Source organism: Gigantopelta aegis, chromosome 14, assembly GCF_016097555.1.
Source record: "Gigantopelta aegis isolate Gae_Host chromosome 14, Gae_host_genome, whole genome shotgun sequence".
In the NCBI taxonomy this organism is placed as follows: domain Eukaryota; kingdom Metazoa; phylum Mollusca; class Gastropoda; order Neomphalida; family Peltospiridae; genus Gigantopelta; species Gigantopelta aegis.
Genome location: NC_054712.1, coordinates 57,616,745 through 57,633,929, shown reverse-complemented (window position 1 = coordinate 57,633,929; position 17,185 = coordinate 57,616,745). Strand labels below are relative to the sequence as shown.

Below are 17,185 nucleotides of genomic sequence, written 5' to 3'. Positions count from 1 at the left end.
AGGGTTACTAGCTGAGGATTCCTATAGAATAATTTTTTTTAAACTTATGTGATTAAAAATAATAATAATTTAAATAATTCTAATATATTTTAATTTCATAGTGTTTTAAAATACATCTCAAGAGATCCTAACGTTTCATACACCAACCTTTAGATTTTCAGCAGACCAAATTTTAGTTCTTAGCACACACATACATGTCTTTCTTTTGGTCTGCTATTTAAACAAAAAATAACAGGTCATATTTTACTTCCTTATTTCAAGCCCTGCCCTTGTCACATTCTTTATTAAACGTTTTTCTTCCTCTTTTTTTTCAGTGAACAAATTATAATGTTCTTTTATTGTCGTCATGGTTAATAGCATTACAGTATAGTATTAGACGTGTGTGTGTGTGTGTGTGTGTGTGTGTGTGTGTGTGTGTGTGTGTCTGTATGTGTGTATGTGTATGTGTGTGTCTGTATGTGTGTGTGTCTGTTTGTGTGTGTCTGTGTGTGTGTGTCTGTGTATGTATGTGTGCGTGTGTGTCTGTGTGTGTGTGTGTGTATATATGTATGTGTGTCTGTGTGTGTGTGTTTGTGTGTGTGTGTGTGTGTGTGTGACCTAGTTTACTAAATTTAATTCTTAAGACTGATGAAACAAGGAAGTTAATTTTAGTTTTTTTGACTGGTGAATATTAATTAGGCGGAAAAGCATACGTAATGTCATTAATTTTGTTTGAAAACTGTATAAATATGAACATTTTCTGTACGTGTTGGGGATTGCGTCACACGTCAGACTTAGGTAAGAATCCGTTTCTTGTTCTATAGTTATATGAATATTTAAAGGGACATTCCTGAGTTTGATGCATTGTAAGATGTTTCTGACTAATAAAATATTTCTACGATTAAACTTACATATTAAATATATTTTCTGCTTTAGAATATCAGTGTCTGTATATTCAATGTGTTTCTGGTCGTCTTAATATTTGTAAGAAGCCCAAACTAGACTTTTGTCTCCAAATAATTTCGTACGTAATAAAATGAAAATTAACCTAGTGCAAATATTATAACGATCAGAAACACGTTTAATATACAGCCACTAATATTCTAAACAAGAAAATATATTTAATATGTAAGTTTAATCGTAGAAATATTTTATTAGTCGATAATATCTTAAAACATTGAAGCAAACTCAGGAATGTCCCTTTAAGGTAATCTTATTCTTCGTATTATTATAGGGCAATATTGTAAAATATTCATAACTACTTTTATGATAGAAACTTAGACAAGCCTTTCCCTGTCAAGAAATATATACTTTTATGAGTTTTTCTGTTGATATTTAATAGCAAACTTCATTAATAGAAGTCGTTTGGTGGTGAAAATACCCGAATTAAACGACCACAGTAAATGTTTACTATTATATAAATACAACTGTGACATGGTGGAGCAAACAAGCGTTCTTCACACCTTCAGGAATACTAGTACCCATTCAGTGCCGATAGCTGTACTGTGTATCAATTAAGAAAGGATGACTTTGGAATGCATCTAACTGACTCTATATAGACTAAGTTAGACTCAGTTACTATAAGAATACACCGCATGAAGTAGTAATTAAATACTAAAAGAAAAAAAGAAAACAAATATGTTCAGAATGGTTAAATTAATACATGCCAGTTACACATTGTGTCTGCAGGAGGCGACGTGTCGAAAGCTGATTAATAGTCATCTATGGACCACACTAGCAGTACAGACGGTAAAAGAAAGAAACAACAACAACAACAACATACCTTTTAAAGACGGTGTATATGTGGCAACCTGAAATCAGCGGCCACCTGTCTTCAGCGGTCACTTTGTCTTCTCCCATGTGTGACCACCTAAGACAGGTTTCACTGTAGAGTCCTGGAGAGACAACAGGTTACTTTTTTTCATTAAAGGGACATTCCTGAGTTTGCTGCAATTTTTAAGATGTTATCGACTAACAGAGACTTTTTAACGATTGTAATTACATATCAAATATATTTTTATGCATGAAATATTAGTAGCTGTATATTAAACGTGTTTCTGATCGTTCTAATATTTGTACTAGGTTAAATTTCATTTTATTTCCTAAAATATATTTTGAAGACAAAATCCAGTTTGGGCTTCTTACAAATATTAAGACGACCAGAAACACATTGAATATACAGACATTGATATTCTAAACAAGAAAATATATTTAATATGTAAGTTTAATCGTAGAAATATTTTATTTTTCGGAAACATCTTACAATGCAGAAAACTCAGGAATGTCCCTTTAACAGCAAGGGATCTTTAATATTCATCATCTCACAGACAGGAAAGCAAATACCACGGCCTTTAATATACCGGTCTGGGTGCACTGGCTAGAACGAGAAATAGCCCAATTGGTCCACGGAGCTCTACCACTAGGCTACTCCCCCCACCTCTTTAGGGCTACTAAAAACATTAAAATAACATAATCCAGTATTAGACTAAATGTTCTAGGATGGATTTGTTTTCAGTAATAAAATATAACAAAATGCATAAATATATTTGATTGATATCTAGCAATGATTATTTGTAGCTAAATACATCACATCTTGTATTTAGATTACAAAATATTACACGTCCCTCATTAAACACAATTTAAATAATTATTTTAATTAGTTAAACACTGCATTTCGAAATTCGAGGAGGCATATGTATCCCCAGCACTCCCCCTGGATCAGCGCCTGTGATTAAATTTCTGTTGTGAAAACAACCCCCACACTTTGAGCTGTCTACTTATATATTTGTAGCTAAATATATTACATTTTGTATTCAGGTACCAACATAGTACATGGCCCTCATTAAACACAATTTAAGTTCGAAATACGAGACACTCAATAGCCGATATATTTTTCGTGCTGGGGTGTCGTTAAACATTCATTCATTCATTCATTCGAAATACGAGAAGTTATTCCTGTTGTGTACCTATAATACAACAATTTATAGGCCAGTTGGAAAAAAAAAAAAAAAAAAACAACCACAACAACAACAACTTTGAGCTGTCTACTTATATAGGGAATTATGAATATTATATTTTTTTCTTCTTCTGATATTCCAGGTTCCGAGACTCACTTCCAACAAAATGTCTGGCATGTTCATTCTCTGTTTGTGCGCATGTGCGGTTATGACGTCAGCGACCATGTATCCAAGTTATTATCCGCAACCTGGTAAATATGACCAGCTTGATCTAACTCTAAATGCCACATCTCAATCAGAGAATGGGTCTTCCGGTAGGGTTCGAACCTGCGATGCCCCTATGACCCCCCCCCCCCCCCACCCCCCAGTGTCTTGCGCTTTCCATGCTCATTCTTTCCATGAATCCATCTGTACCCACCTTGACCCCATCCCCACCCCCCAAAAACTAAATTTTAAAAATCCTAGCTACAGCCCTGATCATCTGTCAAGGACAAATTAAATATCGCTAATGTGCCGCACAACACTCGTATGTCGATCTACTAAATGCCAATATAATAAGTGGTATATCTAACCGTATGCTTAAAAATCGATCGGTTTTATAACCGATGATAAGAAGTTCTTATTACCATATACTAGTAACCATTTTCTTGTTCATTGTAGAATACTCAATATGGCCAGGAATCAAGGGAATCCCTATGATTGGCTATCAACGTAAGTATCAATCCGCTTGTGGAAACAATTGACCTCTCCTTATGACGAGTTAAAGGGACATTCCCGACTTTGCAGCAATTTTTAAGATGTTATCGATTAACAGATACTTTTTAACGATTGTAATTACATATCAAACATATTTTTCTGCATAAACTATTAATGGCTGTATATTAAACGTGTTTCTGATCGTTCTAATATTTGTACTAGGTTAAATTTCATCTTATTTCCTAAAATATAGTTTTTTCGTACGTACGAAATTATTTGAAGACAAAATCCAGTCTGGGCTTCTTACAAATATTGAGATGACAAAAAACATATTGAATATATAGATACTGATATTCTAAACAAGAAAATATATTTATATGTATGTTTAATCGTAGAAATATTTTATTAGTCGGAAACATCTTACAATGCAGCAAACTCGGGAATGTCCCTTTAACGACGCCTTTATTGGTCGAGAGTGACTGCCTATCACGCTGTACTGAGGGGTCAGTTAGATCATCGGGCAAAGACGACAGAGATATTCGGACAAAATGAGCTGACCTGAAACCATTTCACATTGTATTTCCATCATTCTACCCACAATAGTATGCTAGGTTCAGACTGCCAACTGGCATGACGATGTTGGCCAACTCGACGGTTGCATTGTAATTTCTGCAACTAATGGGTTACATGACGACATCGGCTTCGGTGGCGCAGTAGTTACGCCATCGGACTACAGGCTGGTAGGTATAGGGTTCGCAGCCCGGTACCGACTCCAACCCAGAGCGAGTTTTCATGGGCTCACTAACCACTAGCCAACTAACAACTAACCCACTGTCCTGAACAGACAGCGCAAATGGCTGAGGTGTGTTCCCAGGACAGCGGGCTTGAACCTAAATTGAAATGAAATGAAATATACGACGAGAATCGAGTTGTAAGAGCGCTCAGACCAGCAAGTCATAGAAGTCGTGACAGTAGAAAGTTGTACAATTCGTGCATTCTAGTTTAATTTGAGCAAACAATCAGCCTGCATCTCCTACAAATATGGGAGTCCGTACTCCCATGATAGTTGTGAGAGTTTAATGAATTAGGCTCCTACAAACATGAGAGTTCGTACTCCTATGAACGTTGTGAGAGTTTAATGAATTAGGCTCCTACAAACATGGGAGTTCGTACTCCTATGAACGTTGTGAGAGTTTAATGAATTAGGCTCCTACAAACATGGGAGTTCGTACTCCTATGAACGTTGTGAGAGTTTAATGAATTAGGCTCCTACAAACATGGGAGTTCGTACTCCTATGAACGTTGTGAGAGTTTAATGAATTAGGCTCCTACAAACATGGGAGTTCGTACTCCTATGAACGTTGTGAGAGTTTAATGAATTAGGCTCCTACAAACATGGGAGTTCGTACTCCTATGAACGTTGTGAGAGTTTAATGAATTAGGCTCCTACAAACATGGAAGCCCGTACTCCTATGAACGTTGTGAGAGTTTAATGAATTAGGCTCCTACAAACATGGAAGCCCGTACTCCTATGAACGTTGTGAGAGTTTAATGAATTAGGCTCCTACAAACATGGGAGTTCGTACTCCTATGAACGTTGTGAGAGTTTAATGAATTAGGCTCCTACAAACATGGGAGTTCGTACTCCTATGAACGTTGTGAGAGTTTAATGAATTAGGCTCCTACAAACATGGGAGTTCGTACTCCTATGAACGTTGTGAGAGTTTAATGAATTAGGCTCCTACAAACATGGGAGCCCGTACTCCTATGAACGTTGTGAGAGTTTAATGAATTAGGCTCCTACAAACATGGGAGCCCGTACTCCTATGAACGTTGTGAGAGTTTAATGAATTAGGCTCCTACAAACATGGGAGTTCGTACTCCTATGAACGTTGTGAGAGTTTAATGAATTAGGCTCCTACAAACATGGGAGCCCGTACTCCTATGAACGTTGTGAGAGTTTAATGAATTAGGCTCCTACAAACATGGGAGCCCGTATTCCTATGAACGTTGTGAGAGTTTAATGAATTAGGCTCCTACAAACATGGGAGTTCGTACTCCTATGAACGTTGTGAGAGTTTAATGAATTAGGCTCCTACAAACATGGGAGTCCGTACTCCTATGAACGTTGTGAGAGTTTAATGAATTAGGCTCCTACAAACATGGGAGTCCGTACTCCTATGAACGTTGTGAGAGTTTAATGAATTAGGCTCCTACAAACATGGGAGCCCGTATTCCTATGAACGTTGTGAGAGTTTAATGAATTAGGCTCCTACAAACATGGGAGTTCGTACTCCTATGAACGTTGTGAGAGTTTAATGAATTAGGCTCCTACAAACATGGGAGCCCGTACTCCTATGAACGTTGTGAGAGTTTAATGAATTAGGCTCCTACAAACATGGGAGCCCGTACTCCTATGAACGTTGTGAGAGTTTAATGAATTAGGCTCCTACAAACATGGGAGTTCGTACTCCTATGAACGTTGTGAGAGTTTAATGAATTAGGCTCCTACAAACATGGGTGTCCGTACTCCTATGAACGTTGTGAGAGTTTAATGAATTAGGCTCCTACAAACATGGGAGTCCGTACTCCTATGAACGTTGTGAGAGTTTAATGAATTAGGCTCCTACACACATGGGAGTTCGTACTCCTATGAACGTTGTGAGAGTTTAATGAATTAGGCTCCTACAAACATGGGAGTTCGTACTCCTATGAACGTTGTGAGAATTTAATGAATTAGGCTCCTACACACATGGGAGTTCGTACTCCTATGAACGTTGTGAGAGTTTAATGAATTAGGCTCCTACAAACATGGGAGTCCGTACTCCTATGAACGTTGTGAGAGTTTAATGAATTAGGCTCCTACAAACATGAGAGTCCGTACTCCTATGAACGTTGTGAGAGTTTAATGAATTAGGCTCCTACAAACATGGGAGTTCGTACTCCTATGAACGTTGTGAGAGTTTAATGAATTAGGCTCCTACAAACATGGGAGTTCGTAATCCTATGAACGTTGTGAGAGTTTAATGAATTAGGCTCCTACAAACATGGGAGTTCGTACTCCTATGAACGTTGTGAGAGTTTAATGAATTAGGCTCCTACAAACATGGGAGTTCGTACGCCTATGAAAGTTGTGAGAGTTCAATGAATTAGGCTCCTACAAACATGGGAGCCCGTACTCCCATGACAGTTGTGAGTTTAATGAATTAGGCTCCTACAAACATGGGAGCCCGTACGCCTATGAAAGTTGTGAGAATTCAATGAATTAGGATCCTACAAACATGGGAGCCCTTACTTCTATGAAAGTTGTGAGAATTCAATGAATTAGGATCCTACAAACATGGGAGCCCTTACTTCTATGAAAGTTGTGAGAGTTCAATGAATTAGGCTCCTACAAACATGGGAGCCCGTACTCCTATAAAAGTTGTTGCAATTTAATGAAAGAAAGAAAGAAATGCTTTATTTAACGACGCACTCAACACATTTTGGAATTTAATGAATTAGGCTCCTACAAACATGGGAGCCCGTACTCCTATGAAAGTTGTGAGAGTTTAATGAATTGGGCTTCTACAAACACGGGAGTCCGTACAGGGTTAGGGTTAGGGTACTTTCTCTCTATGAAAGTTGTGAGAGTTTAATGCATTAGGCTCCTACAAACATGGGAGCCCGTACTCCTATAAACGTTGTGAGAGTTTAATGAATTACGCCCCAGTACTGGTTATGTTCATTGTTTGGGAATATGAGAATACACAGTTTCGCACTGTTTCCCTCTTTATTCTTAATGCATCTTGGGAGAATACGAATGGAGTATTGCAAAGCTATATAATTTTAGTAAATCAATTAAATTGGGGGGGGGGGGGGGGGGTCTGATTAGTTGTTATATGTTGATGTTTTATTCTTAAAAGTAGACAATGGATATGGCCTGTTCCTTTAGTAAAGGAGTTGAATGAGATATTTTCCAAGCATTGTGCATTTTTAAGTCTGGATGAATTTGCAGGAAACGATTAATGTCTGGAGTTGAAGAAATGTATGATTTCCATTTTGCTTCCTCATACTCAAAAGCACTTTTATTAACTATTCTTTTCCAAATTTGTTTGGGAGGAAATGTGGAAGTTTTATAAAACTTATTTAAATATGTAATCAATTGATATTTACCAAGTATCCTGTGTATGTCTCTTGCAAAACCAACCGGAACGAGAACACACTGGTTCTTAAAACATAGTAACTTACTTGTTATAATCTTGTAGGGTAAACTCCATGCAGGACAGTGAAGGAGATGTTGTAGAAAATTTAATTTATGGATATCTATTCTGGCTTCAATTGAAATGGTACCGACTAACCCTAAACAAATAACTGTTCGTGTCCTTTTAGGTAGACCTTGTATATTTTTTACTGCAAATCTAAAGGCCCTTTCTAAAGCCAATAACTCGTTCTCAGTAATGGTGTTCCATAGTCCACAGCCGTAGAGTGCTTTAGATAAGCACAAATTGTTGACTAACTTCAAACTAGTGGTTGGATTCAGTCCCTGGATTCAGATCCTAGTTTCAACCAGTAAAAATGGACACCAATATGGTTAATTTAAAAACCTGTCATACTTTTGAATACAACAGAGTGACGTTGAAATACACTTAAAAATAGACTAAAACGCGACTCCATCACCGTTATTTCTTAGACGCATATACGTTTTTAAAAATATGAAAAATGCATTTTGTTGTATTAGAAACACCAGGATGACCGAAAACACTTCGGTTGTGCGGAAATGGATAATCTAAGCAATAAAATATACATAATGTTTGATTTTAGTGATCATATACGGCTCTAATAGTGGAAAATGTGCCTTAGTGTTTTATAACTAGGGTCCGTCCCTTTAACCGACAGTAGTTTTTGACTTTTTGTTTAGGTTACAGACGATCTATAATGCCTGCACATGAAGGCACTGGTGGGATGGTGAAAGGCAGTGCAGACATTGGCGGGATGGTGAAAGGCATTGTACCTTTTGGTGGGATGCCAGGTGCTGGAGGCTTTCGTGGGGAGGTGAAAGGAATTGCAGACATTGGCGGGATGGTGAAAGGCATTGTACCTATTGGTGGGATGCCAGGTGCTGGAGGCTTTGGTGGGGAGGTGAAAGGAATTGCAGACATTGGCGGGATGATGGAAGGCCGTGGAGGATTTGGTGGCACGGTTAAAGGCAGTGCAGACATTGGTGGGATGGTGAAAGGCATTGCACCTTTTGGTGGGATGGCAGGCAGTGGTCGATTTGGTGGCACGGTTAAAGGCAGTGCAGGCGTTGGCGGGATGGTGGATGGTATTGCACCTATTGGTGGGATAGGAGGCGGTAGTGGATTTGATGGGGTGGTGAAAGGCAGTGCAGGCGTTGGTGGGATGGTGGATGGCAGTGCACCTATTGGTGGGATAGCAGACAGTGGTCGATTTGGTGGCACGGTTAAAGGCAGTGCAGGCGTTGGGGGGATGGTGGATGGTATTGCACCTATTGGTGGGATAGGAGGCGGTGGTGGATTTGATGGGGTGGTGAAAGGCAGTGCAGGCATTGGCGGGGTGGTGGATGGTATTGCACCTATTGGTGGGATAGGAGGCAGTGGTCGATTTGGTGGCACGGTTAAAGGCAGTGCAGGCGTTGGTGGGATGGTGGATGGTATTGCACCTATTGGTGGGATAGGAGGCGGTGGTGGATTTGATGGGGTGGTTAAAGGCAGTGCAGACATTGGTGGGATGATGGATGGTATTGTACCTATTGGTGGGATAGCAGGCAGTGGTCGATTTGGTGGCACGGTTAAAGGCAGTGCAGGCGTTGGTGGGGTGGTGGATGGTATTGTACCTATGGGTGGGATAGCAGGCAGTGGTCGATTTGGTGGCACGGTTAAAGGCAGTGCAGGCGTTGGTGGGATGGTGGATGGTATTGTACCTATTGGTGGGATAGCAGGCAGTGGTCGATTTGGTGGCACGGTTAAAGGCAGTGCAGACGTTGGTGGGATGGTGGATGGTATTGCACCTATGGGTGGGATAGCAGGCAGTGGTCGATTTGGTGGTACGGTTAAAGGCGGTGCAGGCGTTGGTGGGATGGTGGATGGTATTGTACCTATTGGGGGGATAGCAGGCAGTGGTCGATTTGGTGGCACGGTTAAAGGCAGTGCAGACGTTGGTGGGATGGTGGATGGTATTACACCTATTGGTGGGATAGGAGGCGGTGGTGGATTTGGTGGGGTGGTGAAAGGCAGTGCCGGCGTTGGTGGGATGGTGGACGGCATTGTACCTATTGGTGGGATAGCAGGCAGTGGTCGATTTGGTGGCACGATTAAAGGCGGCGCAGGCGTTGGGGGGATGGTGGATGGTATTGTACCTATTGGTGGGATAGCAGGCAGTGGTCGATTTGGTGGCACGGTTAAAGGCAGTGCAGGCGTTGGTGGGATGGTGGATGGTATTACACCTATTGGTGGGATAGGAGGCGGTGGTGGATTTGGTGGGGTGGTGAAAGGCAGTGCAGACGTTGGTGGGATGGTGGATGGCATTGTACCTATTGGTGGGATGGCAGGCAGTAGTCGATTTGGTGGCACGGTTAAAGGCAGTGCAGGCGTTGGTGGGATGGTGGATGGTATTGTACCTATGGGTGGGATAGCAGGCAGTGGTCGATTTGGTGGCACGGTTAAAGGCAGTGCAGACGTTGGTGGGATGGTGGATGGTATTACACCTATTGGTGGGATAGGAGGCGGTGGTGGATTTGGTGGGGTGGTGAAAGGCAGTGCCGGCGTTGGTGGGATGGTGGACGGCATTGTACCTATTGGTGGGATAGCAGGCAGTGGTCGATTTGGTGGCACGATTAACGGCGGAGCAGGCGTTGGGGGGATGGTGGATGGTATTGTACCTATTGGTGGGATAGCAGGCAGTGGTCGATTTGGTGGCACGGTTAAAGGCAGTGCAGACGTTGGTGGGATGGTGGATGGTATCGCACCTATGGGTGGGATAGCAGGCAGTGGTGGATTTGGTGGGGTGGTGAAAGGCAGTGCAGGCGTTGGTGGGATGGTAGATGGTATGGCACCTATGGGTGGGATAGCAGGCAGTGGTCGATTTGGTGGCACGGTTAAAGGCAGTGCAGGCGTTGGTGGGATGGTGGATGGTATTACACCTATTGGTGGGATAGGAGGCGGTGGTGGATTTGGTGGGGTGGTGAAAGGCAGTGCAGACGTTGGTGGGATGGTGGATGGCATTGTACCTATTGGTGGGATGGCAGGCAGTAGTCGATTTGGTGGCACGGTTAAAGGCAGTGCAGGCGTTGGTGGGATGGTGGATGGTATTGTACCTATTGGTGGGATGGCAGACAGTGGTCGATTTGGTGGCACGGTTAAAGGCAGTGCAGGCGTTGGTGGGATGGTGGATGGTATCGCACCTATGGGTGGGATAGCAGGCAGTGGTGGATTTGGTGGGGTGGTGAAAGGCAGTGCAGGCGTTGGTGGGATGGTGGATGGTATTGCACCTATGGGTGGGATAGCAGGCAGTGGTCGATTTGGTGGCACGGTTAAAGGCAGTGCAGGCGTTGGTGGGATGGTGGATGGTATTGCACCTATTGGTGGGATAGGAGGCGGTGGTGGCTTTGGTGGGGTGGTGAAAGGCAGTGCAGGCGTTGGTGGGATGGTGGATGGCATTGCACCTATTGGTGGGGTGACAAATTGTGGCGGACCTAACGTATGCCCGTGAAAGAGGATACACGACCACGTGAAAGTTAAAATTCGGGCTTTGAACTATATTAATAAGTTTTAACGTAACAAACTGATTTTATGTGATTATGTTTACTGATGGGGGGTTTTCTGTTAATGTATCTAATAAAACGTTCTTTTTGAAAAACCTTTCCCTGGTTTGTATTGTTTTGTGTTCCAAAACTGCTCGTAATAATTAAATATAGTTACAGTCTTAACCCACTGCCTACTGTTCTGCGTGCATGCTTAGGTTAGAGTCGCAGCCGTAGGTCCAGAGCCCGTATTTTCGATGCCATCTTAGCTACGACATATCGTAGCTAGTTACGAGCAAAATATGAATGTCGTAGATTTAAGATACGACGAATTTTCGAAGGTATCGTAAAGTTCTCTTAATGTGTCATGATTTACGATGTTTATCGTAAACAAAAATGGGAACTCTCATTAAGTGGAGATAGAAAACATGTGGTATTTCTCGGTGACGTCATCAAGGAATTTCCCTCTATACGTCATCTCGGTATAGCTGACTTTCCAGAATGGATACTACTCAAGCGTCCGAACACCCGACAAAGAGGCCCCGTAACGGATACTAATAACCACAGAAGTGGAAGTGTCGTTAAACAAAACAAACTTTAGCTTTATGCTTTAAGAACAAAAAATCACACATCCAAGAAGAAAAATAGATACAGCCTAAAGGGCCGTTCAAATATTTGTGTCAAAATTAGACACCTTCCCTCCCCCTTAACGTTAAACCATACACCCCACATTTTTTGTTTATTATTTAAAGCTTGGAGACCTTCCTCATTTCCAAAACAAGACATGCCATGGGTGTAATATAATTTTAAGGTGCGGTTTGTATATTTATCAATAAACTGATTTGATTTGATTTACTTTGTTTTGCGATTTGGTAAAGCACAAATCAGTGGTGTGTGTGTGTGTGGGGGGGGGGGGGGGGGGTCATGCCCCCCCCCCAATCAAACCTTTTTTTAAACTATTAAATTTTATAAAATCATACATACATACATTCATACATACATACATACATACATACATACATACATACATACATCAATACATACATACATACATACATACATACATACAGTGTGGATTGGTCCGCTAATATGGTCCTTCCACCACACACACACACGAATATAAAATCCTGACTACGCCAATGGCGCAAATATGCATGCATTTCAAGTTGATTTATAATCATCATTGTGTGTTTACATGCATAGTTTGTACAATCCTCCTACAAAAATGTGGGGTTTTTTTCTAATTTCAGTTTGGTTTGACGTAAGAATGAATGAATGAATGAATGAGTGAACGAATGTTTAACGACACCCCAGCACGAAAAATACATCGGCTACTGGGTGTCAAACTATGGTAAATGCAAAACAGTTAAATTAAAACACAGTGTAAAAAACTGTGCAAAAATACAAATATAACAGATAGATGCTGACTTTTACTCAAAATTTCAGTTTGTGCTGTATTGGCCATTCTCAAAGAGAATGTTACACCCCTGTACCACGATGAGGTTACAGCACGCGCAGGGGTTTTGACGTAAGAAGAAAAGTAAAAGCATTTTGGAATTTACTTTTTTAAAACTATTTTTGTGTGCATTTAAAAAAAAACAAAAAAAACAATCGTTTAGAAATAAATAATTTGTAGTAAAATTTCATAGAATGAAAAAAGGCGTTCCCTGTGGGAAGAACTATAACTATAATTACCTACATTAAATATTGTTGCCGTGACAGTGTTTATGAGAAGGAAAATAACAGAGAGAGAGAGAGAGAGAGAGAGAGAGAGAGAGAGAGAGAGAGAGAGAGAGAGAGAGAGAGAGAGAGAGAGAGAGAGAGAGAGAGAGAAATTAAAACTGGTTTATAGACGTATAAGATGGGGAGGATCTGAACATTTGTTCTCTCTCACACACACACACGCACAAATTATTAACCTCTGTCTTTAATAAACAGGACGGGACGTAGCCCAGTCGTAAAGAGCTCGCTTGATACGCTGTCGGTTTAGGGTCGATCCCCCTCGGTGGCCCCATTGGGCTATTTCTCGTTTTAGCACACAACTCCACAACTGGTGTAATAATCGAAAAGAGTAGCCCATTAAGTGGTGACAGCGGGTTTCCTCTCTATATATCTGTGTGGTCCTTAACCATATGTCTGACGCCATATAACCGTAAATAAAATGTGTTGAGTGCGTCGTTAAATAAAACATTTCCTTCCTTCCTTGATAGGCATACCAGATCCCTATCAATACATGCATAAGAATAACTTCATCAAACGAGAGAAAATCAGTATTTCAAAGAAGAAACTACGGTTTTGGGTTTTTTTAAATTCCTGTTAGCCAAAAATAGTATACTTCCTTTAAAACTATATATCGTTTGGTGCAACTCGGCCGACTCATAAATATTATCATGACTTATTTCTTTGTCATTTTCATTTTCTTAGCCATCATTTCTGAGGGTTTTTTTCTTTTTAAAGGAAGCGACAATTAAAGGGACATGCTGCAATTTTTAAGATGATATCGACTAACAGACTTTTTAACGATTGTAATTACATATTAGTGACTGTATATTATTCTAAACAAGAAAATATATTTAATATGCAAGTTTAATCGTAGAAATATGTTATTAGTCGGAAACATCTTACAATGCAGCAAACTCAGGAATGTCCCTTTAAGGCATTTGGCCTGGTATGCATAGGTCACACTACACAGATGTTATCTGCCATTGAAACCCATGTTAAATCGCCCAACTTCAAATGAAGATTGCCAATAGAACGGGTTCTCGTTGGCACTAACAACATACACCATTATGCATTTATTTTCACTCCAAAACTGAGAACATTTCCGTCTCAGTTTTTTGCTATATGACCACATCTGGCTTTAATACCGGTCCGAACAGGTGGTTCATTAACCGATTCATTCCGGCTATCTCTTACGCTATACACCCATGTCCCAAAAGGTCATAGCACAATATTACAAAATAGCATGGGCAAAATACAGCCAGAATGCTTACCATTAAACATATATATTGTTTTAATTCTTCATCATTTCCTAGAAGTGAATATGTGAACCATAACTTGTTACAATTAGGAACTATAGTGGAGCGTGATGAAAGAACTCTCACCCGGAAGTGATCTGTGTAGTGAGACCATAGTCAACGATATATAATGCACATTATCATCCATTAAAGTATTTTGTAGGCGATATCGCTTCTATTAATCTTGATTGGTCAAATTTTAATCACTGCATTCTAATTAAGTCAATTATCAGCAACTACTTCTTGCTTTCATCTCACCTAAAATGGCTGCCATTCAGGTATTTCAAGCTGGTGATAATGTAAACATTGACAGATCAGGGTTTGCAATAGTCCGAGTACTCTGACTGTAAGAGAGCTAGACGGACATTTGGACACAAATACGCTCTCATTACAGTCAGAGACCAAGCTATGTATTTTGTTGGCAATTGCCGACAACCAAAACGTTGTCAAAGATTTCCGCTCTAATACCACAACAATCCTATGTTTGACGTCAAATACCGTTACATCGATAATTTTCGAGTTAATTGATTAAAAAGAAAATCCACATATTAATGACTAATACACGCACTACAGAAAGAAACCCGATAGCACCCACATTCAGCTAAGCTTCGGCAAACTCCCGACAGCAGAATTCTAAGTTCGCCGACCTATATCGTGACGTTGCGTCACATGATCGCCCGCTTAGCCATCCCGTCTTCCAGGTGCGGTCTCAAAACGACAAGTGCCCGACAATCACAAAAAAGGTTTGTTTTGTGTAACGACACCACTAGAGCACATTGATTCATTAATCATCAGCCATTGGATGTCAAATATTTGGTAAATTTATCATAGTGTTAGAGAGGAAACCCGCTACATTTTATCATTAGTAGCAAGTGATCTTTTATATACATCATCCCATCATCCCATAGACAGATACCTACTAAGACACAAATACGGATATTCACTCAACCGTAGCATCGAATTTAGCAAAGGTAGTATCCAGGCCTCTTGGGCGTCATTACCTACTTTCCGTGACCTTGACCTACTTTCCTCGTGACCTTGACCTACTTTCCTATGATCCTGATGACGCCATGGCCTTGTCACGTGACCCGGCCCCGTCCTACTGGCCCCGACCTACTTAGACCAGTCCCGACCTACTTAATCTAGTCCTGACCTACTTAGACTGGCCCCGTCCTCCTTAACGACGTCCGTGCTATCCTGTCTTTGGGATGTCAAAAGTATGTTTGACATCCAATAGCCGATGATTAATAAATCGAGGTGCTCTAGTGGTGTCGTTAACCTACCACTTCTAACATCCGGCAAGTGATAGTCTTGTGTTGTCAGTCTCTAAATAAAATAATCTACAGAACTTCTAGAATTTACATTCTCAAAGTGTGACAGAAATACGAAATGTTTTAAATAGGTACCATAAATATCGTATTACAAAGTGAAGATATGTTTATAGATAGATAGATAACTATTTTAACATGCCCCACCAGAGCGCTTTCAGATTGATCTACTCCGTCCCTTCGTCGCGCAAATCTATATATATGTTTTAAATTACAGGCTTTGCTCATATCTGTTGAATAGGGTAGTCGGTAGCGTACTGGACTTGAAACTTCCGGTTTGGGTTTTGTCACTATCGGACGTGTTTACTTCGGCTCCGCAAATAGTGTTTTGTTTGTGTTTTTTTGCATCTGCCCTTGGCCACCTTTGTGCATTAGCCTGCCTTGCATGGAAGAAGCGAGGGGAAAGATGGAAGAAAAGAAGGTAATTACTAGAAAAAAATATTTCAAGAAATAGTGTACCGTGGAGGTTACGTTGGAAAAAGAAATGAAAGAAGGCGACTTGATTGACTATATTAATGGAGTTCACAGTGACGGAGAAATTTTAGCGTGTGTCCCAAGGGGAAGAGAGATGTACGAGATTACTTTTTCTGACGAGAGATGGGCAAGAGTGTTTGGTGAAGAAGGAGAGATGGTATGTAATGGGTTTAATATGAAACTTAACCTGGTGTATTCAGATAGCGTTGTTATTTATGCATTTGCCGGCTTATGTCAGTGATGATGAAATCTTTCACCTGAAATTCTTTCACCTGTAAAAAGACGGGTGCATGAAAACACAAACGTTGCTGATGGGTCCAGGTATGTGAGGGTTAGATTTCCACATAATGTGAAAAGCTTACCCTACTCTATGAAATTTCAAACCATTGAAGGAATGCAATTTTTTTAGAGTTCTACATAACAATCAATTAAAAGTTTGTTATCAGTATTTGGAAGACAATCATGTCATTAAAAAATGTCCCTATACCAAGTGTTACAAATGCAACAAATGTGGACACATTGCTCGTTCGTGTACAATGTCATCGTTGTGTGAGAAATGTGGTGGTTCGGGTGTGGATTGTTCATGTGATGGTAACGATGATTCGGACAGTGAACGTGAGACTGACAGAGAATGTGAAATGGATGAAACTGTCAAGAGGGCAATCGAACAACCCAAGCCGAGCACTGACAACTGTGATCAGCCGTCCGTGACGAAGGGCAAGACGTCGTCAAGCGTAGGCGATCAAGACAAGCTCGTGTCTACCCAAGAGAGCCAAGCTGAAATTGATGACGAGGTTTTGTATACAGATGAGGATGGTTCGAAAGTGACTGACTGTAAAGACGGTGGAAATAAACTGAGTGAAACAAAGAGAGTGACGCGGAGATCAAGACTTGTGAAAAGACCAGCGGATGAGACGGTGTGGAGCATTGTTGAGGGAAGAAAGGAAAAGCGAGAGAGGAGAGTGTCGGATGAAAGAAAGAAGGATGGGTGTA

At 40.7% G+C, this 17,185-nt stretch overlaps 1 protein-coding gene across 2 annotated transcripts; it reads left to right on the top strand.

The window, feature by feature from the left end:
* Nucleotides 1–747: 747 nt before the first annotated feature.
* Nucleotides 748–11,491, top strand: LOC121388869 (uncharacterized PE-PGRS family protein PE_PGRS46-like). 2 transcript variants are annotated; one of them, XM_041520394.1, is made up of 4 exons: nt 748–777; nt 3,079–3,187; nt 3,597–3,647; nt 8,533–11,491. In XM_041520394.1, the coding sequence occupies exons 2-4, from the start codon at nt 3,103–3,105 to the stop codon at nt 11,340–11,342; spliced, it is 2,946 nt and encodes a 981-aa protein (XP_041376328.1). In that variant the 5' UTR covers nt 748–777; nt 3,079–3,102; the 3' UTR covers nt 11,343–11,491. The 2 variants fall into 2 exon arrangements, with proteins under 2 accessions (XP_041376328.1, XP_041376327.1); XM_041520393.1 differs by lacking the exon at nt 748–777 and adding an exon at nt 1,669–1,889.
* The last annotated feature ends 5,694 nt before the right edge of the window (nt 11,492–17,185 follow it).

Bases quoted from the DNA above. Each gene is read 5' to 3' on its own strand.
- LOC121388869 (XM_041520394.1), top strand. From the start codon at position 3,103: ATGTCTGGCATGTTCATTCTCTGTTTGTGCGCATGTGCGGTTATGACG. The intron at 3,188-3,596 runs GTAAATATGACC...TGTTCATTGTAG, and splicing joins AAGTTATTATCCGCAACCTG to AATACTCAATATGGCCAGGA. The intron at 3,648-8,532 runs GTAAGTATCAAT...CTTTTTGTTTAG, and splicing joins CCCTATGATTGGCTATCAAC to GTTACAGACGATCTATAATG.